The 27295-nt window shown below is 36.4% G+C and overlaps 1 protein-coding gene and 1 non-coding gene across 2 annotated transcripts; one reads left to right on the forward strand and one right to left on the reverse strand.

The window, feature by feature from the left end:
- LOC144436179 (uncharacterized) lies at positions 1–23704 on the forward strand. Its single transcript, XM_078124891.1, has 6 exons — positions 1–437; positions 14101–14258; positions 16435–16533; positions 17503–17696; positions 18132–18321; positions 18900–23704. Exons 1-6 carry the CDS (start codon positions 181–183, stop codon positions 19658–19660), a joined length of 1659 nt encoding a protein of 552 aa, XP_077981017.1. The 5' UTR covers positions 1–180; the 3' UTR covers positions 19661–23704.
- Trnaa-cgc (transfer RNA alanine (anticodon CGC)) lies at positions 16166–16237 on the reverse strand. The gene has a single exon. It is a non-coding gene; the product is annotated as a tRNA-Ala (tRNA).
- Positions 23705–27295: the final 3591 nt, after the last annotated feature.

A 27295-nucleotide genomic window follows, 5' to 3' on the forward strand; every position in this document is an offset into this window, starting at 1 on the left:
CAACTACAAGGAACTCAGCAAAACAGACGTACCAGTTGTATTTAAGAAGTCACGTAGGTATAACACCGGTTACGGTCAAAATATAGATTTTAGTGCCTTTTCAGAGATTCTTCTGCCTCTAATGGGACAGAGATACATACGCAGCACTGGATTTACGACAGACGTATCGTATCTGTGCCAATGTTTGATCGAAAGACAACGCTAGATGACGGGAGAGATGCCAGTGGCAGTATGGAGGATGTTGATAAACCAACTTGTCGTATCCACGGACCCATACCTAGTGGGTCAAGGCGAAGGTCCTATACAGTAAATGAAGCTCACATTGAAGAGCAAAAGCGTTGGGCTGAAGTTAGGGCAAGGAGAAATGTGGCATCTTATAATAAAAGCCATTCGAAATCAGAATCGAGCGTAAATTCATGGCTGCCAAACGTTTTTAGGTAAGTTTTGTCGTTTTGTATGTTTACCCGGAAATTAAGAGTGTTTCGATTAAATACAACTGAAACCGGAAAACTGGCTCGGCACAAATCTTACTAAATATTGTTACATTTTATTGTATGTTTAAAATTTCTACCCACCTTCCTTTGACATGACTGTTTACAATATGTTACTTATAAACACTACATTCCCCAAATCGCGTTAATCGTGGTACTAGTAATTCTCGCACCAGGGTAATATTTGACCATAGCACAAGCGAGGAGACGACTAATATGTAGACCTGGCTTCCAAATTGCGTGGCAATCGATATTGTGAACTATACAACATTGTCGTTCATGGACAGAATTTATTGTAATTTTGGTTTCGTTTTTCTTTATATGTCGTTTACATCTACGCCTACACACTGACTGCAACTGGAACGTTTTTGTTTTTTTAGAAGTAATGACATCAATAATCGTGATATCATACGCCCTGATCAGTATTGAATCACCTGCGGGTAAACATATTAATGTGACCATACATGTAATGTGGTATAATGAATCCAATTCAAATTCATTCTTGAGTCCGCAGACAGGAAATAAGTGCCCCAAATTACACAGTCACGATTTCAATCCGTTACCGTAATACTTACTACTAAAATCGACCTCTAACTTAACACACACAATGTCCAATTACGTATTTTAACTAATTTCAGTCGTTTGTTGTCTGATGGAAAAAAAAATATTACCCCACTTACATTACAGCTTGTAATAAGCTTACGCAAACTTGAACGACAGGTCGAGGTGGCCCACTTCTTCAAGTTGTTGTACATTGCATAATACCGATACTTCAGTCACTCTGTAAACACCACATTGTGTATATTTAAAGACTGGAACTTGGACGAAAGTACGACAGGACTGAGGGCGAGGCTAGCTGGCCAACTTGTTGTTTAACCTCTACACACTTTACTCTGTAAATACCACTATATATATATATATATATATATATATATATATATATATATATATATATATATATATATATATATATATATATATATATATATATATATATAACACTCACATATATATATATATACATGCACACAACACACACACACACACACACACACACATACATACATACACACACATACATACATACACATACACACACACACACACACACACACACACACATATTAAACGTGCAGTGTACTTGACAGTACCAATATCGACATTTTCGTTCACATTTTTTGTTGTAACTGTAAGCTTACAAAATTCTTGTCCGTTGTGATGTATTTAAAGTTTAACATGGTTTTGGGTGGGAAATATTGTTTCATTTGAAGTTCTTTGGGGTAGTGTATGTGAGTCATGTATATATAGAGATTTGCGGAGTTTTTTTCTCTCATTATATTGAGGCACGTTAACGCCCACTACACCCTAACATTTTGACATATGTCTACCCCGTCTATGCTGTCAAGCCAGTATGTCGAGTCAGATAGGCTAGTCTCTGGGTTCAATAAGAATGTTCTATCGTAATCCTATTTCATTTCCCAACAACCAGGTCACACATAGTCCAATAGCATTCGTGTAGTCGCTGTCGTAGCGAATATAGTACCTACACTATTCCACACGTTGTTTAGGCCACAGTCAGAAAACACACTTTTTTTTAGTTATTTCTTTTATTTTATTCACCAGATTTACTTGCAATGATCAAAACATAATAAACTGTACCGCCTAAGGGCTCTGTGCTTTGTAGTTGGCTGGTGCTGATTTGACTCAACTTTACTACAAGAGTGTAAAGTGTGGGTTATAAACTGCCCCATTACTCCAAGGTTAAAAATCGCAACGCATGGTGCTTTGGTATCTTACATAACGGACTGGCATTCAGAATTGAAATCCCAGGTGACATCATCAGTAAATCTGTGGAATCGTCGCTCTCTCCAACGTCTATGAACCACAAGACTTACATTACGAACATTCTTTTGTTCTGGAACAACTTTTTCTAAAACTCTGATGAAAAACTGGTGTTTTTCACACCTAAATTTAGATCCTAATCCATCGAAACTGGGCCGTTGTAAACTTGTGACAACTTTTGTGTTAGTGAATGATCATTATAAGCGGTTTCTGACGTCCGTAGCTTTTATAGTATCCAAATTTATTAGCATGCACGTGAGTGGTGTTATAGCAAGCGAATTTTGCTATAACATCCGATCATGATGACGTAAATGTGTTAAGCTTACTATTGAAGTAAACAAGTACAGACACCTTGGCATTATGTCAGAAGGAGTTAAATCTAGTGAAAATGACATAATGATTTATTCTGGCAGAGTATTGTAACCAAATTGTTCTTGATTAGCAACGCGTTTCAAGTCTGCGTAGGACAAGTCTTTGAAAGTGGATGATCACCAGCACTGTGGATAGGCATATATACAGTCAGACTTGATTTTAAAATGTGTAAACGCCCATTTCGAATAAGGATGAAAATCTAGATGTGACAAACGGTTGTTTGACGGAGTTTATACATAAAGTTGGTGCAGAACAAAAGCATAACCCTATATAGTCCTCATTGCTACACATGATATGTGGTGTGATGTGGTGTGATTGAACACGTAACCACAGATAACTAACACGTGTGTTAGTTATCTGTGACGTAGCACAGTACATCCTTTTCAGTAACACCTAGATTCCCAATTATTTTACTTCGTTCATCCCAGGAAAATATGAGTAACATAAGGAGCCTTGCCAGAACGAGGCGATGGCGAGTAGTGACAAGACCCTTACGTCACGAGTATTTTCCGACAAATGTATTGGAGAGTAATAATATACCTTAATCCCAATTTTAGAAAAAAAATGGAGAAATTATTGCAATTTTGAACGTTTTTGACTCATATTTTGAGCAGCACAGATCCTATGACGTAGACGGGTGTTTTAGTGACGTAGAAAGAACTTGGTATATATCCCGCAATTTTTGTTCAAACGCGTACAACTTAGCTTGCGCATGGTATATGATAACACTTGATATTGCTGATTTCTTTCAACGTTCCGGAGATATGATACAGCGATTCAAAGATGGCGACAATTTACCACGCCCAACAGTGGGTGTTTTGTACTCAAATACTGTCTCCTAAGAGTACACACAGACATAATAAGTATATTTTTGCTGCGTTGTTTGCATTGCTAAGAATAACGCTAGCAAAACAGATAAAAACTTAACTTACTTTATGTAAAGGCTCAGACACAATATCAATAGAGTAAAACCAACAAACTTGAACGTTAAATATTTCAAGCTCACTTGTACTCACATAGAGTATTTACATAACAAGTTATCACCACTTGACTTTGTGTAAATTACTGCTGCTTGCTTGGTGGTGACCGACACCTGTCAGTTTGAATCGATGGAGAATTGGTCTCTGCAAAGTATTGGGAACACTGAAATAAAAAAATACCATTCTACGTAATTTTCGTGACTAAAAAAATCCACTTGGAAAGTTGACAGTAATGGTATAACTTGTTATACAGACAACCGTCGTACGTGAATTACTGTACATCAATTACTGTAACGGTCATAAGATAGATTTTGGTAAATTATACGAGATTCTACTACATGACATGTCTCCGAGTGGGACAGACCATGGAGGTGGGACAGACATACCTACAAAAGACCAGAATTTAGTCGTTGGCTTTCGAATCTGGCGATCATTTCTAATATAAGTTGGCATAGATCATGTCAGATTCAAAACCAACGGATGGTCTCTAGACCACACACACACACACACACACACACACACACACACACACACACACACACACACACATGTATATATATATTTAATTATTACATATACTGTGATGGCCTCAGAACAGTATTGTTATCAAAGCTGTGTTGGTTGTTTCTTCGTCTTTCTTTTTAAAATGCGACATATACTCAGATGCACACACAGAATTGTACAAATTTCGATTCAAGTGTTCAGGATTACATGCCAGGACTATCAATGTGCCGACTCTCTCAGACAGTCCACAGTCTATTATCCCCAGAGTCACCCAGAAATGCATGTCACATGTTGGCTTATTGTGAGTAACTGTGCGAGATATTATTACACGGTTGGTCTTTTGGACCTCAGGGCACTATATAATTTCTATAGTCGGGTCTGAGGTTGGACAAAGAACTTTTATTGTAAAGATATACACTGTACATTTGTATATTTCCAGAAAATTGTGTTTATTTCAATGTCAGATTCGGACAACGCCCACAACTTGAAGGACCTGACCAACTTCGACACTTTGACACTGAGGCGTTCGTCTAATATCATCCAGACGGAATGCCAGCAGTTTTCATAATGTCTGAATGTCACAGTCCCTGGCTTATTTCAGATAACCGGTCTAGACAGAAAAGTTATAGAATTCTATTATCACGTTCCCTCCCTGTCGCTTTTAGGACCAAAACCTAGTCGGGTCAGAACCACATACACCTTACAAATCACTACGCATGCGTTAACGTTGTTTTGTCGAATAAGAGTCCAACATAAACACTTCGTGATGGATTCACGTGTATAATGAGTATTAAGAAAAAACCGTATCCAGTTTCGTTGACAACACTATGCATTGAACGAAGTTGAAAACGATCATTGTCTATGTATGCGAAGTCCCCCAATCGGTAATCAACCGTTTACAAAATCCATCTTGCGAAGTCAGAACGAAGTGAATCGTGGTTTCTTCATGTTTTACAATTACGTGCATCACATTGAAAACGGACAAGACCCAATGTATGTTGACGGATTGATTGATTGATTGATTGATTGATTGATTGATTGATTGATTGATTGATTAATTGATTGATTGATTGATTGATTGATTGATTGATTGATTGATTGATTGATTGATTGATTGATACTATTGGTGTTTTCTGTATAATAAAGTGTTATATTAATGATCATTGAAAATAAACGCGATGCCAAGTTCCAAACAGATCTATTATTCTGAATCTGAGTGGTTTGAAGCGCTTGTTTCTTCTTTTTGTCGTCAGTACACTGTAGCAATAACAGCTGTCATTATTATTCAATGTTCTCGTATTTATTTAGAGACAGACTCAGGAAGGCAAAGTCACAAGAATTAGCATCCAAAAATGAACACAAGTACACTTAGCAACCAAGACTACGCCCTTATCAACAGCCAAACAGACATGTCTTTTTCAGTGATATCAAGAGTGACAGATTATCGAGGGAATGAGCCTTTCAAAATGATGTGTCTAGCAACCAAGACTACGGCCATAACAACAGCCAAAGTGACATTATTAACAGTGAACAATTAGCGAAAAAATCGGTTTAGTATGCGTATTTAGAGTCGGAAAATTCCTATTCGGAAGTGTTTTTGTGATGATTTCATTCGCCCCCGGCAATGTTTGTTTCCAAATCAGCACACAGTTTTATTTTTATAGATTTATTGGCTACAACGTTGACATCTCCACGTGAAAGTTCTCCAGAGTTTTTGCAAATTAGCACGATTCTCTTTTACTTTGAAGAAGAAATAACATTTTGTCAACTAACAGATCATCGTCACCTGAGCTAACCAGTCGTTATAGAGACATCACGTTTAGTGGGAGTGTGTTAGATAGCCCGATCAGCGATGGCAAGACTATGTTATTTACATATGACCCAATGATCTTCTGATCCCTGCCCGCATGATGTTTTAAAAGCGAAACGTAATCCGATATGGTAAAGTATAAAACATACAGTGGAATAGGTTCACAGATAACATAGATAAGCTATACTGGCAAAGGCCGTAAAGGGGCAGACACCCCTGCGTCATGACGTCACCAGACAGAAAAGCATGGGCTGTTTACGAAAGTTAAACCAACTCGCGTCTGTGCGTGCTCAACAATGATTGTGTGTGTTTTGATCGAAAGTGGTCTGAAGGTGATAAACACATTCGTATATGGGGTGTCTTATTTATCACCGCTCAAGTATATTTATTTGTTATAGAACATAACAAAATGGAGCTCGAGACCAAATGAGGTTCGTTATTATTACTGAGTAAGGCCTATACAACTTGTGTGGTTCCGATTCCACCATGTGTAGAATAGGTCGGGTACATATATATATATTTTTTCATGTGGGAGTGTCTAGTTCAGGTAGTATGTATTTCGTTGTTTTCCTTATGGTCTCTGTGTTATTGTTTTCTTCCCATCAGATGTATAGCCATTACAGATTTTTGTTGTCAATGTCTTTTGAGTCAAGTTGATGTCAGTTTCCGCATCCACTATTTCTGGCGAGACTTTCGCGATTTGGTATTTTTTCTCGATTATGTAAAAAAAAAAAGAAGTTTAGAGTCGACAACCAAACATTTTTTAGGCCTAAGAAGTATGATCTTACTATATACATTAAATAATCATCTTCCATAATGTACTTCATAATCATAGCACTGTACAGATACTAGTATTACCCTATAACGTCATCCACTCTTTGGGGAGCATGCAATCAATTGCAACCTCTGTAACGTTAGTGCATAGGATGAAGGCATTTACAGCTTTATCCTACCAAGTGCCCACAGTTATACAGCTGAGTTGGCTAGGGCACAATCATGATTCAAATCGTACCTAAGGACTTTAATAATAGTCATACAGAAATAAACGGCAGTGCAGAGGATCGGGCCAGTAACGTGCAGCCGACCACTCTATTAACACCAAACCTTCGACCATCACGACTGAACATTGAACAGAATGATATACGTGATATTACAGGTCTGTTTAAAAAAAATGATCGAATAATGTCTCAAGATCCCTATCAGATTTTATCAAATTTAAAAGTCCAAAACACCCTAATAAGTCACATCGGAATTGTCATATCTTATCAAGATTCAAGATATTTATCACGTTTTGCACGTGGCATTTTGGACAGATTTCTTGATAAGGTCGTTTAAGAAATACAAGCTATATATGCAAACATGGAAAGAAGTAACCATGGAAGTGTCATTGTACATGCACAATAACGAAATTTGTACTGATGTACGTCGTTTCTATTTGGTATGTAAGTTGCGCTCCCTTTTTAGGTTACACAAAGATGGTGATCCAAAGCTCAGTCTGTGTGTGTACGGTACAGTAACTATGAAGTAATTATAAAGTATGCATGGCCCAGTGAGAGCCCAATATCAATGAGGTCATGTCACTGTTGGCGACACTGTAAATGGTAGACTTGTCAGTTGTTCTTTGATAAAGCACATTTGTCAGAAACACGGTCGTATCACTTCTATTTTGGGCTGAGTATATAAACAGAACCCTTGGTCTGGGGGAGAAAATCTCATCCTTAACCTAGGTGTATGCCTACTAGATTTCACTCGTCTCCAACCCCCCACCCCCCATTATGAAATATAAATGTTTTCAGACACAGTATAGAGATATCTAAATGGTAGGCACAACCCACTTTTTCAAAAAGCTTATATCTGGGGAGAGTTTACAATGGTTAGACTGTAATTCTAATATAACTATCTTTTCATCAATTTCGGTATACGAAAAAACTTGTCCATAACATTACTACATTCATATACAAAATACAACTTTTAATACAAATAATCTACCTCTTCTCTTAAAAGAGAAATGCAGCTAGCCTTTGCAAGGGTGTTTTCATTGTAAGCATGCATTATTTTCTATAAACTTGTTATTAGACGGAGAAGGATACAAATTACCAAGATACTGGTTGAAAAAAGTCCAAAGGGCATGCATGGAATTCATTCTCTACCTCTCCATTGAAGTTCACCAAAGATACGATCTTGTGTTTGAAGACTAACACTTTTCTACCAGCTTCGATTTTCAAACAGCACCTAGAATGTTCAACTATTTTTCGATGTTTACCAAATTTCACAGCAAACAGAGACTTTTCTGGTTGTACACTGTATTTGGTTACATGAGCATATGATAACACTCTCTTATGTTTTGATGCAAAATTCCTTTCCGTCTTACAAAATGTTTAAACATACTGTACAGTAACAAGAAGCAAAATACCAATTAAGTTTATGCCCCGGCTTCAGTCTAGCCAAGTCTTTCAGTTCACCTTCCGAGCATAGGGGCCAAGGACCCAGCGTCGCTTGTAAATGTTGTGTTACATACATGGTTAAGCTTATCATTCGGAATGTTTCAAGTGAATCAAGGTATATACTTGTTTTCGATTTCTGGTGACGGTTGTCCTTGAGTCCGCACTGGTTTGCATTGGTTTTTGTAGCATTCCATGTATGTTTTTACTAGTGATATAAACAAAGTGACATAGCCCAGAGACAAATTGCATACCCAAGGTCTCAAAGTTCAGGGCTAGCTGTCGTAAAAAAAATATATTTGCATATGTAGAGAAAGTAGTTCGGCTTTGTTCTCGACGTGACCTTTATACACTTGCACGTACGTACCTGCGCATGTGAGAAAATGTGTTGTACATATAAATATATACGCTCGAGGCACAAATTTCTATTATAAACTAGTGGGCGAATTATAGTCTGACAGGTAACTTAGTAAGACGCCTTGAGTCAGAGATTTGTCATGGATTGAGTGACAATGCACATGATTCATATTCTCCTCTGAAGAATTGAAAGGAGTATGATTCAATGCACACTGAAAATAACAATATAACATGTAACCAGACCTTTTTTGGCAAGCTTTGATGCGTACATTACTGACCAAAAAAGTGCATCGATATAATCCGAAGCGGACGTAACGTATAAGTTTACAGTACATCCTTATCAGGCAAAAAAAATATTTGGTTCCGTTAACCCGACCTAACCTAGATTTTTACTGCCACCCTAAGCTTTTTTTTACGTAATTCGAAAAAAAAAATTATCGAAACAATTTGTAAAGTCGCGCAAGAAATAGTGAGATTTGAAGACGTCCTTGCCTCGTGTGATCATTTTAACAACATGGTGGAATACAGTGTACCACACAATGTCTTCTGCGTATAGTACAGAAATTGTTATTACAGCGATGAGAAGTTTGATTGATTTTGATTTATTACTCTAGGTCAATGCATCCATAAATGGATTTTCATGCATTGAATATAAAAATACAAAACATACGTTAAAATACAAAGACACATAATTTAAAAATATGGGAGAGTAACAAAATTTACAGGGCAGAGTACAAAGATAAAATAAAAGTTATAAAAAGTAAAACACGAGAGATGCTAGAATTATGAAGTTAAAAACGGTTTAAGACATTAAAAACTAAGTGTTTACTAAGTAGTCGTATTTGCGGAAATACATGAGCGGTATTTGAAAGAACGACTGTGTGCCTTTGGAATGTGGTATTTGGTCCGAGTATTGTATTGGTGTATTGTTGAGTTTTTGGTGACAAGATCAGATAAATAGAGTGGTACTTTTTTGCTTATACATTTACTGACAATATTTTTGAAGTGTTGATCGTGTCTTTCCTGAATAGTTGGCCAATTTAGAGAATTTCTGGCAAGTGTTACATGGTCTGATTTTTTAAGGCCACATTGAATTCGTACAGCAAAATTTATGATACCTTGAAGACTACTTTTCAAAGTGAGATTACAATTAGAAAAGACTGTGTCACAGTAGTCTAAAAGGGAGAAGACAGTAGCAGCTATTACATTCTTTCTGACTTTTTCCGGTATACAACGCCTAACACGTGCCAGTCTTGTTAGACGGAAACCACATGCCCTACGGAGATAAGACACATGGTTTGACCAAGTCTCTGTTGATCTCTGTAAATATGATGAGAACATTTGAACAGATCCTCGAAGATAAAAATAAACAAATAATAAAAAAATAGCAAATCCTACCTACCTAATAGGAAATTGGGCGTTGTCGGAACCACACATTTTTTTGCTCTCCGCGGCCTAGGGAGCCCAGAGCAAACAGACAGGATTACAACAAAGAAATGTGTATTAACACTCACTTCAAATATGACAGACGTGTAAATATAGTATACCACATCAATAGAATATTAATATCAACGTCTCTATACACGTAGTATAGTAATTTTCACTATTAAAAATAGTTACTTGCTACTAAGTGACTTATTTGCATAGGAAGCATTGCAGTGGACACAACTAAACTGAGGGGTGTATTATACCAGCCTAGAAACCAGCAGCAGTCGACGTTTGGAGAGCCGCAAAAATCCCCACTCAGCTGGATTCTCTAGGCGAAGTTTTACAGTAAATACGCATACATTTTGGGGTAATCGCAGTGTTCTACTTACTGAAGTATACTTATTAAACCTGGTATTAAAATATAACTTATAAACGATAAAGGGATCCCTACTATGCCAGAAGACAATTGTAATGTCAGAGAATGTATGCGTCTACATGTTCTAGAATATGCATAATGTAGACGCATACATTCTATGGCATTACACTGAGATTTTATGTAAATCGTGCAAGTAAAAATTTAAACTCAGCCTGCGCCATTTCAGTTTATGTTCCTAGTTACATAGAAACGTTGATATTGGTACTTGATTAGTATTGAGTAATGACTTTTTTCCATTTATGTATCCATATCATTTATATGTATTCAGATATACATTTACATTAAAATTTTCTTAATTTTGACATGTTCGTTTATAATAAGCACACCCATATTAACTAGTTTAGCCATGGGCCCCTGTGCTCTCTCTAAGTACGTGCAAAAGCAGACACCGCGTTCCCGGCGAGTACAGAATACGTACGTGTGCACACGATTGTGTATCCTATTTTTCTCTCTGTTTGCATGTTTCTGTGTCAAATTTAGTGAATGTTCATTCTTGCACGCACGTTACAAAACACATCTATCAGTAACCTTCGAACTCTTTATTTTGGAGATTTGTGACACGATGAACCGGTTCCAACTTCCACTTACAGCGCAAAAAAACGAGCGTTCACATATTAACAACTGTAACACATATTATAAAATTCAACCATCGTCGTAAACCACAGCCTCTTTTACGGCACCGTACAAGACGCACCGTAGTTGCTTCAGCCTTCGTGACTTTCGAGCATGAATTAAAAACCGTTCATTTGACAAGTTGATGTTGTTGTTTTAATTGATAATGTAATAGAACTTGTACTACTGAACATAGCAGGGTTTTAATGATGTGTGTGAGAGAGGTTTGCTTACAGTGAATGGAGCTAAATTCTATAAATGATCACATATGATTGCCTGTGATCGTAAATGCATAGGCTACATCTCAGACAACTGCAGAAGAACTGTTCTCTAGTTGTTGGAGGCAACATATATTCTCACGGCGACCACTTCCTATTCAGGCTGTAAAGGGGCAACGATTTGAAGCTCTCCCGATCGTATCCTTGTACTTTATCTTTTTTTCCATAAATCCTTCATATTCAATGTGGTCAGGAACTATCACAGATAAGCTTAACCAAATATGGTGTTTGGTTGACCATGAGTTTATCAATGTAACATTAATCTTCAAAGTGCATTGACTATATTTTCTATGTCACTTTGGTGTTATTTTCCGTATTAAAAAGACTGATGTTGACTACGTTCGGAAACACACGTTGTAAATTGGACACTTTTGCACTTACCCCCAGATTGTTTTGGAAAATATGCAAGATCAGTCTAGATTATTTGTTGTGGGTGCACGTGGAGGGGGGGGGGGTTAAAGTTCGATAAACTGAACCGACCTCACGTACGCCATGTAGTTTTACCCACAATTCACTGGGAAACAACAGTGCATGTTTTGTTTCAAATCCACTACAACTTACAGTCAAATTAAATCAGCACTGATTAGATTGATAGCGGAGTATCGTTGAGGCCGAAGACTGTTATGTAAGATGGGGTGGGGGTATCGATTGGGGGGGGGGGGGTGAATTCCGGGTCGGGGATGAGCATGCACTTAATCTAACTTAAATGGGGTTGAACATTAGGAAGACTGATCTTCATAGTATCATCTCTACAGGTGTCTGCATAAAATGGTCCCAATCCTTCTGATCTAAGGGCCAAAAATATTTTAATACTTGGTGTAAAATATGTAAAATAGAGATGACGCGTGTATTGTTATTTTTTTATCTTTAGAGTGCATGGATACTTACTCGTATCACGTGATATACATTTCAATGTACATATGACAAGGCTCTTTTAAACGTCATTTGGTTTAAGATAACTGTTGGAATTTCAGTTATTTGTGTAAACTTGAATCACTTGAGTCACCGACACATTTCCTGTGTTAATTTTGGGAAAAAAACATGTTTTTATGGAGACGAGTTCTTCGTTCATAAGATGACAAGGTATAAATCTAATCATTTAGCATGTGTACATATTTAGCCGTAACTTGTCATCATTTCAGAAGTCAACCAGTAGGTATTGAGATATACATTATGGTACTTTTTCAAGTTAATGAACGTTGAAGAGGCACAAACCACGTTTATAAAACGTTTTACTCAAGTGGCATAAATTGAACTATTTCGGTATAGAAATGGTAACATCAATACCTTCTAAGAAATTACATGAAATTACAACCTGGCATGGTTAGAATTGCTGATTGCAATGTGTGTGTGTGTGGGGGGAGGGGGGGGTTACTCAACATTTAAAAAAAAAAAAAAATGACGTCATCGGATCGTTATACCCAGTGTGAATTTTGTCTTCCTTGTCTGTGGTTCAGGCAATGGTAAGTGATGGTTAAGCATGCTTCAGTATGTAGAATAGTGTGTTTAGCTTTTTGGTATGGTGCGCGCAGGTATAATGATAACAATTTTAAACAAGGACGCAGAAAACAATATTGTCAATGCAGCCATTGACGGATGACATAGGATTATTATTTTGTTCTGGACCAAGTTTTCTATAGCTTTGTCAGTCAACTGTTTATCACACCTAAATTTTAATCCTGTAATTCGCACTTGCAACTTCAGAATAAATATCTGATTCACAAACTGTAATTTTCAAGTTCCGATCATCGTACTGCGGGTAAAATACCAATATTTCCTAGATCACGTTACAATCAAAATATACCATTTTCTACCTAAACGTAGAAGAAATTGATCAAAATGTGCAAACTATAATTTTTTTTAATTTTTTTTCTGAAGGCTTCTCTCCATAATTTATTTCGGGGGTTTTAACTGTCAAAATTAAGGGTATGTGATGAGTATTACATTTTTCCTTAATCGTGAGCTGCATAGCCGGCTATAGCCCCGCCCCGCGACCACCCACTCGCAGTCGATTGACGTCCGTCGCACCCTAATTGTACTAAAGAATGTAATTATTTGAAGTGTAATAATAGTAATTCGTACATGTAGCCTGCTTATGGTGTTTCACCGGACATGTCTACATGGTATACATGGCTGTGACATTACGTCACGTAATTAATATGTAAAATACAAGCAAGGTCGTCAGTGACTTGTTGAGGTCGCCCCAGTAACAAGTTAATGTTTATTCATGAATGAATAATTTAATATTTTACTTTATGATGTTGAACTCAGTTATCTTTTATCTGACGTGTGTGTCTTCCTTTCAAAATGATGTGTTGTCGACTTTAGACACAGAGTGCAAGGTACCGTACCAACCACGCACGCACGAGACGACACATCGTACTGTCGTACCTAACACTTCGTGAACTGACACCATTTTGGTTACATTAAACGGCCTGTTTTCGTCAACAAATTTTTTTAATAACATTTATGAAATCTACAATGCCTCACCGGCGTCGAGGTTCAGCTGTCGAAGCACTGACTAAGGTTGTTTCTGGTTTACTTGCCAGGAAATGGCACCAACAACGAAGCCCAACTGTCTACTGGAGTCAAACACGAAGAGAGTTACCTGTGAAATACATAGCCGAATTGTCCGAAGAGGTCTTGGCTTCATATTCTGCGCCGAATGGAGGAATTACTAATGTTCCCGGGGCTGACAAAAGAAACGGTAAGAGCATTTATACATCAGACGATATCAACAGATGCATCTCATTTTGTAGTTGTGGGCCTGGCTAGTTTTATGTGTAGTAGCCCATGTATGCATATGGGGAAAAAGGCGTAAACTTTTGCAGTAACTTTTGTAATTAATTTGTTCAAGTAATCTATAATATATTCTTAGTTTTCCCAAGAAGAAAATGAGGGCTCGCCATAACGTATACCATCATGCAACACTTTCGAATAGAGAATATTATCAAAAACTATCCATTTCTGGCATTTGTACGTTTATCTTCAGTCAAAATGGTCGTCAAACACTGGCAACTCACATTGACAGTTTGGAAATTTCCTTGAAAACAATACGTGAACAACTAAATTTAGGGCCAGGAACAATCTTTCATATGACCAAGTTTTGGATGATTCGAGTATTTTGATTTTCAACTTGAAGATTTGGTCCTCGGAGCGCTTTCTTCCTTAAGTTATAAGGCCTTAACAGGACTGGCCGCCCTAAAATCTGTGAGTCACTTCGCTCAGTGGTACAAAGTGGAACCTGACCTATATCATTCACAGACAGACAGACAGACAGACAGACAGACAGACAGACAGACAGACGGACGGACGGACGGACGGACGGACGGACGGACGGACGGACAGACAGACAGACAGACAGACAGACAGACAGACAGACAGACAGACAGACAGACAGACAGACAGACAGACAGACAGACAGACAGACAGACAGACAGACAGACAGACAGACTATAAAGTCTAGTATTTCGAAAAGTCTCACCGTCTGAACTTCATGGTTGTTGCTGGTTACTTTTGTCGCATGTTGATATTTCCACCAACTATTCAATATTCTGATTTATGGATAGGAATGCGTAGTACTTTTTAGATTGTTGTTTTCCATGTCTACTGTCAAAATATAGGCCTAATATTATAATGGTGTGACTTGAATATATCTTCCCATTCTGATAAAAATCGGCCTCGATCATGATAAAAACGTAAACATGTACCAAGAAGGTCAATTCATCAGGCAAAATAACGAAGGTAAAATAGCAATGAGCGATTAGCCGACATCCACATCGGATTTTAATCAGATTAATATCTTCCCTTTATGGATAGAATTTTAAGCTATAATATTGAGCGTATCGACAAATTTGAAGTAGCAGGATTCATGTGATATTTTCCTAAGGGAAACAACAATCTGAGCAATAAATACGTGCAGATTTATGTGCATCAACTAATCAATGTAGCACTCTCCAGGTGATACAACGTGGCATTTGGTGCCAAAAAAAACGCTGCGGGAAAAAAAAAGTTTCAGTTCCAGTTCTATTGTAAAGTGTTATTGTGTGTGCTTGCGCCGTTTTTATTTGTTAGTACTATAAAATATAAAGATGTGTGTACAAGTCGAACTTTATTTGTACTTTGCACATTGATTTTGGTCGAAAACATGATTCTCTAGTTCTGGTACAGCGGTAGGTTCTCGGACTAGCCATGGCACCTTCATAACCAGCCCAGGCCTTGAACAGATCTGAGAGATAGCGTCATTGTGATGTGGCAACGTTTGTGGTGCATGTTTTTATGATGAAATTAATTTAGGTTAGCATTAAAATGGAGGAAATAATAGTGTCTATTAATTGCCACAACCACAGTCTCTGCCACAGCATACATCGAAAGGACACAGTGGAGATACTACGTACGTACGTAGCATCGAATATGCTAGCTTTCACTTCAGTGCAGTAACAACAAGACAAGCTTAGTGCGTAAAGTCAATCGATACACACACATAATAGGTACGGTTTTTTCGGCTTTGTCGTGCGCGGAGAAAATGGCAAGTGACGGAGGAGCGCTTAGTCATGGTAGAAAACAATGTCTATTGTTAGAAATTTATCATTTCGCCCGGGAAAAGGATAGCATTGGAAGTGTCGGGGCTTGAACCCGAGGCCTCTCACATGCGAAGCGAGCGCTCTACCACTGAGCTACACCCCCTTGGAGGTCTTGATAGCGATTTTCATTATAGTTGAAGCTGCCATATTGGAACGTTCTATTTTCTGTGTGGGGGCCAAAGCATAGACTCGCCAACGCACGTATTTGGTCAATGCATGGAACATGTTGCTGTGTCGGTTGTATGTTTTTGCTATTTTACTGCGATTTTAATCGATTTAATTATTTTTTTATGGACAAAGGAATAGCTGGAGTTGATGCATGGGACAAAAAGCATGATAGAGCTTATGGTATAGCAACATCACTGTATGAATACAACCATTGCAATAAGATAGCCACAGGTAGGTCATATTTCACCATAATTCTATCTTGGCATAATTTAGTATTCAGCTATGGAAATAGGCAGTTTTAAACTTTTCAACAAAATGTACCCCATAACTATTTTTCTTTCTCTTTGTTTAAGACATCAACCCTGACAACTGACTCTAATTTTTTTTTTTTAAATATATAATATCCCTTACAAGACATCGTAAAGTATACAAAATAATCCATCGTTCAAATAATGAATTTGTGAAACATTGTTGTAACTTGTATGTATGTTGAATGTAATGGTTTTTTTCCCAGAGTTTTTATGCAATTATGTAGATAAGCAATGTTGTTTAATATTACTAAAATCAATGTATTAAATGTAATTCACTCCCGAAATACTTTTCTGTTTCTTGTGTTCTTTTTGTTCATCAATGTACAATCGTTCTGAAAATGAATTAATGAAAAATATTAATAAATATTGATTTTGTATGTAATACAGTAAACTGTAACTTTAAACAATAGGCAATTCTACTTGAACTACCAACTCTTGGTGGCGCTATACAAGTGACAGCAGTCAATGATTTTAGTAGTTGGCCTAAAAGTACTTGCATGTGGCTTTTATTTTCGCATATTTTTACAAGTGACAGCGATCAATTGTTTTAATAGTTGGCACGTTCTTCATTGTCTAAAACCCTAAAAGTACTTCCATGTGGATTTTATTTTCACATATTTTTACAAGTGAATCAAATATCAATGTTTTTAATAGTTCCTATTTGTCTAAAACCCTAAAAAGTACATGCATAGTTTTACAAGTGACAACGATCAAACGGTTTTAATATTTCCTCATTGTCTAAAACCCTAAAAGTACTTGCATGTGGATTTTTATTTTAGCAGATTTACATATACACAAATGAATTGCTCAAATGGATTACTCAGTCAGTCATCAGTAATTCATAATTCTACAAGATATCAAATAATTTTCATTATGTTTTCTACAACAGGAGACCCAGTTGCTGATGTTCTTGCTATATGTGCCAGGAAAAACAGCTGTATATTGATTATAGCTGATGGAGTAAACTGGGGTGATAAACCTCGACTTGCTGCGAGATGTGCTGTACATGCCTGTATGGAATACCTTAATAAGAAACTGTATTCTAATTATTGCCAGATCGACACTACACAAGATATTTTACAAGTAAGTCAGAAAATGAGATAATTCAGCCTTCTGTTACATGTAGTGATTTTATATATATCAAAGGGGGACAAACTCTGTGGCGCTATTTGGACTAAATTGTAACAGGATATGTAGTGCAGATACATAATGAATTAAGTTGTAAAGTTTTGAATAAATTAAGTTGTAAAGTTTTGAATAAATTAAGTTTTAGCCGAAAACCATAAATATAATGTTCATTCCATAATCCAGCATATCATAGTTGATAAAAAAATCTAATTTCATATTGTTCATTTCCTATTTTGAAATATGACTTCAAAGATCAATATTTGATGATATTTGATTCACATCACAGCTTACGAACGATGATTTCAAAGATCAAAATTTCACATTTGCAGTATACGAAAGATGATTTCAAAGCTTAACATTTGATAATATTCTGTTCATTTCACATTGCAGCATATGAAAGAGGGTTTCAGAGAAGCTCAAAATTTCATAATGCGAGAGGAAGGGACAATGACTACATTGACTGCCACCGTTGTTGCTCAATTAAAGGGTAGTACACAGTATGCAGTTTGTACCCTGAATGTTGGAGATAGCCTGGGGTTCATCTACAATAAACAAGCAGGAGTTCGAGAATTAACAGTCGGTAAGGAAAATCTTGTATCTATGAAGTGAGTGGGCTGAGAATGCAGTATATATACATGACTTTGCTGACGGTTTTTGGAACCCCAATAACACTATAAGTGAGGAGAGAGTAGGTAAAAGTAACATAGATCATCATACACCATACAACAATTTTGAGGGAACATCCGTGAAAAACCAGGAAAGTCTGGAGTAGATTTTACTTCTTATCACCATTAACAAAACTACAGGGGTGTCTTCTCTGGCTGTATGTTAATATTAACAATCACCAGGTCATGTTATCAGGGATGACTGAATGAAGAAATATGATGTATAAAGGGTTAAACCGTTGCAGGGCAAATTGGAAAAATGAGGACGAATTTTATGTTCAGAAAATTGCAAAGAAAAAAATCAATTTTTTATTAAAAATGTATTTATTTTTGAATTGATACCTTATTCACTTAGTGTTGTTGAGTTACTGTTTTCATTGGACAGGTATTGTTACCAATGACTTTATTCCTCTCCCAAATTTTCCCATTGTTTCAATTTTGTGTAAACATGTTCGTATCTAAAGTTTCATTCTTCTCTGACTTTTTCACAAAGGAAGCCGCAATCCAAATGTAACTCGTGACATGAAGCTTTGTGGTGGCGCCCTCGGTCCTGTGGATGGTATAAATCCTGACTTGACAAATCTGACGTACTCGCTGACAATAGCTGAAGCAGGAGACGTTGTTTATCTAACAACAGATGGTGTTTCTGATAACTTTGATCCAGTCGTTGCACACCGTGCTATGTCTGTAAATCCTATCAAATTCATTTGCAGTTGTCCACCAGCAACTGTCGAACTAGCAGAAAAAATCGATATGGAGGCATTACTGCCAGTGTTCGATGAGCGGCAAAGACAACACGACAGTCTCAAACATATGGAGATGGCATTACTAACTATGGAATCCCCACATGGGGATGATATAACTGCCTCTGATGTTTGTGCCAAACTCTTACAGTACGCTGTTAATAAGACAGAACAAAAGAGAAAACGTCTTGAACAAATGTCGATAGACAATATACAAAAAAATCCAGCTGAAAGGAGACAAGCTCTTTCTGAAATGTCATCGATTTTTAAGGGAATTCCAGGTAAACTCGACCATGCTGCAGTTGTAGCTTTCCAAATTGGGCAGTTCCAAACAAAGAGTAAATCTCAGCAGCATCAGGAAATTTCAGAGGTAACACGGCACTCAGCAGATATTGATGAAGACTCTTATGTGTTTCTAGAACCAGACTACTTTGCTGCAGACTATCCGAACACATGGCCATCTACAAAATCGTTTGCCAGGGATGAAATGTATTTGCAACAATACTTGTGAATATGACACAAAGTCATCACAAAACCCACCAAAAAAATTCAAAATCATCTTTGTTATTCAAGGAAAAATAGTAGAGAGTATCAACACAGACAATCTCTTTGACACACACTGTTTTGCCAAAATGTAGACCACACTGAAGGTTTGTAGAAAGATCACAACAAGTCCAGCTTTGAGAACACATGCTGTGTGAAGCGTGTTTTTAATGACTAAGTCTAATTTAATTTATTCGTGGTCTGCCTAGAAGCTGATGGTATTCACTTTTATAAAACATTATGTCTAATTCGTGCCTTAAAATAGAATTTTATCAATCTCAAGCACAATTGTTTGAATTATCGGTTGACACTTTGTTGACATGAATTCTGCTCCATGTACCACACAAGCAGGTGTGCGTGAGAATATGTTAATTTTCTTGTTCTGTTTCGACCCGCTGGCATGTGGCAAAATGATATTACAGGTACCGAGAATGTCATTCAACTGTCTGTGTTGATATTCCAAACACAGTGCCACATTGTGTTTGCAAATTTATAGTCATTTCACAAACTAATTTTTTGTTGACATTTTACATTATGTTTTAATAGTGATTTTACAAACTAATACCCACCAATGTTATGTTTTAATACACACTTTACTTACTAATATACCAATGTTATGCTTTTAATGCACATTTTATGAACAGACACATTGCAACCATTATTATTATATTTTAGTATACATTTTACAAATCGGAACCACCTAACGTATTTTAATCTGAAATCAATCAACAGTTCATGATTTGTACATTTATGAAAATACCAGTTGGTAGCCATCTTAAAAAATGGTGGCCATATTTGATTTTCAAGTAGCTAACAGTTTTTACTGCATAATGTGAATGATTTTGTCACTTAGGGTACTCCACTGCAAGTGACGTATACGACCAAATAATGTTGTATGTTTTAAATTTCAGTAATCAAGAGGAACACATTCCACTCATATAAAGTACAATATGCAGCTGTCACAAGACGTGAACAACACATGAAATCATATACTGACCTCAGGCACCACATGTCAGGACAAACATTAAAACCTCAGTAACTGTGACACGAACTATTATTTCATAATTTTTTGCTCTCATTTTTTACTTCTATGCTACTGATATTGTTGTACTTTCTGAATTATGTATAATTATCAAGTGATCAAACATTATCAACGTTAGAGTTGCTAGAGTGATATGACTGCTAAGTGCTAAGCCCAGGCACTCACCTGCACAGAAGTTGGCGGCACAATCTGAATCTGCTAAAAATTACCTAGAAACAGTATCTAAGATTGGCAACTTTGCATATCTCAAAATACCGATAAATACCGATAATCCCCAATACTGAACAGTCAAACCAGGATTAATGCCATAAAGACTACAGGAAATTATCCTGCTTCATACTCAGTTGTTCAGATATGACATCAGCATCACTGATATTCAGTTTTGTCACGACCTGCAATCTGATTGTGGTTATTACTCCAACTTTTAAATGTCTAAATTTCTAATACAAGTTTGCCCTTTTCATCTACTGGCAAAAATTAACAAAAAAAAATAGTTCCATTCACAACTACTGAGGCTTGACTAACTACCAATGTATGCATTTTTCAGTGTGCATTGTATCCCAGGAAATATAAACAAGGTTTTAAATCACACAAAATACATTTTGAAAATTTTTTCAAAACTTAGAAATATATCTCATTACATCTATACATAGGCCTATGTCATTCAAGTCAATCCTTATCTTTCTTATATTTTCTTATGACTTTTAAAAAGTCGATGAATGGGATGCCTTCATGTAATGTAGGTCCTTCAAGTCAGTTGAATTATGGATTTGAAATATTAAAATTTGAGAATTATAATTTTGTATTTCATTATATATTACATGGACATATATATATATAGGTCAGCAGTAGATGTATGTGATGATCTAAATTTCTTCTATACATCAGATATAAAAATTCATTTTCCTGCTTCATCTTCAAGTAACACAGTCTGTAACAAAGGACATATTTATCTGAAAATCTAAGTTCTTCAATTCTTCCAAACTTTGCATAGCCTATTTACTGCACTGTCAAGATACATTATTAGCTGTTCATACCTCCTAGTCCTCTGTGTAACAGACCTTGGCCCTTAAGTGTTTTGTTATAGACTGTGCCCCTTTAATGTATTGTTATAGACTGTGTCCCTTTAATGTATTGTTATAGACTGTGTCCCTTTAATGTATTGTTATAGACTGTGCCCCTTAAGTGTTTTGTTATAGACTGTGCCCCTTTAATGTATTGTTATAGACTGTGTCCCTTTAATGTATTGTTATAGACTGTGCCCCTTAAGTGTTTTGTTATAGACTGTGTCCCTTTAATGTATTGTTATAGACTGTGCCCCTTTAATGTATTGTTATAGACTGTGTCCCTTTAATGTATTGTTATAGACTGTGCCCCTTAAGTGTTTTGTTATAGACTGTGTCCCTTTAATGTATTGTTATAGACTGCCCCTTTAATGTATTGTTATAGACTGTGTCCCTTTAATGTATTGTTATAGACTGTGCCCCTTTAATGTATTGTTATAGACTGTGCCCCTTTAATGTATTGTTATAGACTGTGCCCCTTAAGTGTTTTGTTATAGACTGTGCCCCTTTAATGTATTGTTATAGACTGTGTCCCTTTAATGTATTGTTATAGACTGTGCCCCTTTAATGTATTGTTATAGACTGTGTCCCTTTAATGTATTGTTATAGACTGTGCCCCTTTAATGTATTGTTATAGACTGTGCCCCTTTAATGTATTGTTATAGACTGTGCCCCTTAAGTGTTTTGTTATAGACTGTGCCCCTTTAGTGTTTTGTTATAGACTGTGCCCCTTTAATGTATTGTTATAGACTGTGTCCCTTTAATGTATTGTTATAGACTGTGCCCCTTAAGTGTTTTGTTATAGACTGTGTCCCTTTAATGTATTGTTATAGACTGTGCCCCTTTAATGTATTGTTATAGACTGTGCCCCTTAAGTGTTTTGTTATAGACTGTGCCCCTTTAATGTATTGTTATAGACTGTGCCCCTTTAATGTATTGTTATAGACTGTGTCCCTTTAATGTATTGTTATAGACTGTGCCCCTTTAATGTATTGTTATAGACTGTGCCCCTTTAATGTATTGTTATAGACTGTGCCCCTTAAGTGTTTTGTTATAGACTGTGCCCCTTTAATGTATTGTTATAGACTGTGTCCCTTTAATGTATTGTTATAGACTGTGCCCCTTTAATGTATTGTTATAGACTGTGTCCCTTTAATGTATTTCTATTTATTCTGGTACTGATTGATAATTGTGTGTAACCTTGCCCATTTTCTGACCTTGTGCTTTTTCATATGGTCTGTTTCATGCATTTTCAATACATGCCAATTATCATGTATACATATATCTGCGCTATTTGTTGTGCATGCCGGTTTTAAAGATAACACTGACATATTTGCTGCATTGTTCAAAACAAATACCTATCATTTTTAGCATATAACTTTTATTTACAAGGGATAATCTCGTACATCTATATAGCTTTCATGAAGCTGGACTTCTGTAGTTGTTTTTTTTTTCAAAAGAAAACTTTAGCATCTTTTACACCAACCCAGGTATTTGCAAAATTAATGCTTAAAATAAATTTGTACTTTATATATTTCTAGATTTATTGTTATATCATTTATTATTAAGGCAGGAAAGAAATTTCATTGAAATTAATCTCTATAAAACTCAATATGTTTTATAATAATATCGTGAATTATATGATACTTTGATATAACTGTTTGTTTTATTTTATAAATCAGTATGACGGATTATTAGAGTTTATGAATGGTCAAGATGATTAAAGTCATTAGGTTCCCCCCTAGTACAGTAGTAGACTGGAATCTGTGTGGATTTGGATTTTAGATTTTGCTTTGATTGGAAAGTAAAATCTAAAAATCCCAACCCGCATGGATTCCAGGCTACATGTACTGCTGCATATATATGTTAAACAAGAATGTAATTTTACGATGGAAATTGAAGTACTCTTAGAAATAAAGATTTTAATATATAGTTATTCAATTTGTCCTCATCTATATCGCCCATGATTACATCTCCTTCTCTCTAATCCCCTCTCTCCACTGTTTGTGTGCCTGTCTGCTCTCTCTCTCTCTATCTCTTTCTCTCACTTTCTCTCACCATCTCCCTGTCTGTCTGTGTGCTGTCTGTCTGTCTGTCTTGACTCACTATATCTGTTTTGACTATGTATGTCACACACACACACACACACACACACACACACACACACACAGAAAAGTAACAACAGTGTCCTCGATTCGATATGACTTGAAGGAGCCAGTTCCAAGAGTTTATAAAGCAACTTGTGAGATCACTGAACCACTCAGGTGTATCCATCTTAAATAATTTGGGTAAAAGTATGGCTAATAGAATGTATCATTTAGGCAATATACTATATGGAGTGATATGATATGGTTACTAAAAAATGTATTTTCAAAGGAAGCGTTTTAAATGCAGTTCACGATACATGTCTCCATGTCTCCTAAAGCTTATAAATTATTATCTTAAATAGTATCCCTTTTAAAAATACACATTGTTTCAACAAAATTTCTGAAAATTGAAACAATAAATACTTAATTATGTGTAATATACAACTCTAACACTCATAACATTACCTTTGGTGTTTATATATGCAGGAATTGATGTTGTTCCATTTACCTGGATCATCTTCTTCTTCTTCTTTTTTTATCAGTGGCATGTTTCACTTGGGATGTTTTCAATGTAACAAAATGTTGATACTTTATGTAGCCAATAATTAACCTACCTGTGCACCTACGGGATAGAGTTCCACGGTTGCACCAATGGATTTTTACAAGAAACCTATGTCATTCAACGATGTCACATGTCAGCTGGTAATATTATATATCCTGAAATATATATATTCTTGGGAATATCGTGCCTGAATCTTAGTTGGTGGCGCTCTGCAGCTCTTGAAGACATTGTTACGTCACAGCTTGCACACAATCGTTATAATGGTATGTACAACACGCAGTATGATGCCCTCTTACGATGGAACCATGTTTCGTACATGTGTCGATTAGATACATTTTCACGGCCTTTCTCAGGCTTTAAAGCAAATGCGAAGAAGTTCTTTTTCGTGCATATATTAAACAAACCAAACCAAGCCGATCCTAAAATTCGTTCTAAACCTGTCAAAGCTTGGAATAAATGAAATAAATTCTTAAACTTTCAAAGTTTATGGGTGAAATTAATGATTTCGTATTATTTATTGTGTCCCCGATTTGAAATCATAGGAGCTTTTCACAGTGCAATATAAATATAGAACATTAAGCTTGTATTGTATTGTGTTGTGTTGTGTTGTGTTGTGTTGTGTTGTGTTGTGTTGTGTTGTGTTGTGTTGTGTTTGTTTTCTTTTCAGAACTTTTTTACGGTTAAATACAAATGTACAAAAAGAGTATCTTTTCCCATAATTTTATTCGTTTAAAACTCGGTCTACAATTACTCTGTTCATATAGAGCGCCCTCTATCATGCACGTTCTGCCGACTCAGTTTGGCTTCTCAATAACTTCCAGTTGTACATTGACTCTGTCTACAGTCTGTGTCACTTCAAATGTCTATGTTGTCATACTTTCTTTTAAGGATCTCTATCATACCCATACAAACCTCCACTTTGTATCACTTTCCTTGTCTGTGATATCCTATCTTGGTTGTGTTGGCGGGAGTAGCAAGAAGGTCAATTGAGTGGGACGGGTCATCAGATGTTTTGAGTTTGTTATTCATATTTAGTTTGCAAAGGAAAATGTCATCAGTTTTTTTAAATTATTTTTTTCCCAGATACCAGTAATCTCTCATGACTATACGAGTTCACTCAACTCAGTTAGGTTATCATATCACTTGTGCGGTTTTTTTCTTTACATTTTTAATTCAAACACAGAATGAAAAAAAGCCCGGAGACTTGAGCAAGTTTAAATGTTGATGTAAAATGTCAGGAAGTTTGTAATTCATGCTCTCTTACGCCTGTTCTAAATATGTTGTTGAATCTCAGACTAGAGAGCACGTCCAGTCCAGACTGTAAGATACGTCGTGATGTTTCGCCCTCACCGGCCTCCTGTTAGGGGTTGGCTGATGTTTGAGGGCGCCCCGTCACGGCGTACCTTACAGACTAAGTCCAGTCATGCTTTCGTAAAGTCGTGGATTCGAATCTGATATATTGTCCATTGTCCGATTTGAATTTAACTCGATCGTCAGCAAGCAGAACCAAGACGGAGAAAGTGAACGGTATTGATTCAAGGCAAAAATCATGACCATGAAATCATCCAAATGTCATATGATATTCAACAAACCATACATGAATCAGAGGAGCTTCCGATTAAATCTGTAACGTAAATATCAGAACAAATAACGGTAACATCCCGATTCAACATTTCTACTGAGGTTAATACATGAGTGAATGATAGCGGCATCGTCCAGCCGCACGGGGGCGTAACATTTTCTTTACTGGGTCATTCATGCGCGTGGAAAAGAACATCGCGCATCGCAGCGTCAATCACTTTTTACATACGGTATAGGGTCCACTGACAAGCAAAAGTTGGGTTGTGCGAGGTGGCCAGTCAAATTTGTAACTGTAGTTAATGTGTTTTAGCCAAATTTCTTTAATTCACCATGTTGAGACCACTTTTCTATAATGTACGCTGAATAATTAAAAATCCCGCTAACCAGACTGAAACATACCACAGGTCGAGATCAGCGGAACGGATTCGAATTAAATTAAGTATATGGATAAAGATGTCTCCATAAAAGTCATTAATAACACTATATCTTTTGTGTAATACAAGATTGGCCAAAAGTGAATTTTCAGCCCACAATTAATGTATATTTGGCGATGGAAACATGTATGTTTCAAATTAATAAGCTGCCACCGTGTATACGTAATGTTGATTGAAAGTATCATAAACTTTGATATTATAAGCCATATTTCCTCTTTAAAAAGTAGACAATATTTTTTTAGTTGACAATTTTCCCGATTGTAGCATTAGACATGTAAAGCAATATAGTTATCCGAAATGGAGTAAAAAGAATTCCAAAAAGATTTTCACAAGTTTTGAATAAATGTTCTTGGGGTTTTGATTTCGTAATACATTTCAATTTGCCTCTTTATAAGGCAACACTAACTTAGCTTACGCCCTCTCGAAAATATACTCTGACGAGAATGTATGAATTTTGTAACAAAATGTAATAGGTCCGTGACTTATACTTACTCACAAATCTTGGCGAAATAAAGAATTGAGACCAGTTTGTATGAGCTTTCAGTAATTACAAGGGGCGGGGAATTGGGGGTTATATTTACACGCAAAATAGAAAATGTAATTAGTGGGGGGTTATGTTTTAATAAGAGTAAATGAAGGGGGTAACCTTTTAGAAAATGGGATCGGGAAACGTCACATTGATTTGACACCTGATTTGATCTCCCACCCGTACCCCTATACGTAATTACTGAAAGATCCCTAATACAAAACTAGTATTTAGAAAATAGTATAATCTCACAGTCAAGTGTTCAGTGTCAACTATTTGTCTTTCTTCTACGTGTGCCATACAGTAA

This window comes from Glandiceps talaboti, chromosome 6 (genome assembly GCF_964340395.1).
Source record: "Glandiceps talaboti chromosome 6, keGlaTala1.1, whole genome shotgun sequence".
NCBI classification, from domain to species: Eukaryota; Metazoa; Hemichordata; class Enteropneusta; family Spengelidae; genus Glandiceps; species Glandiceps talaboti.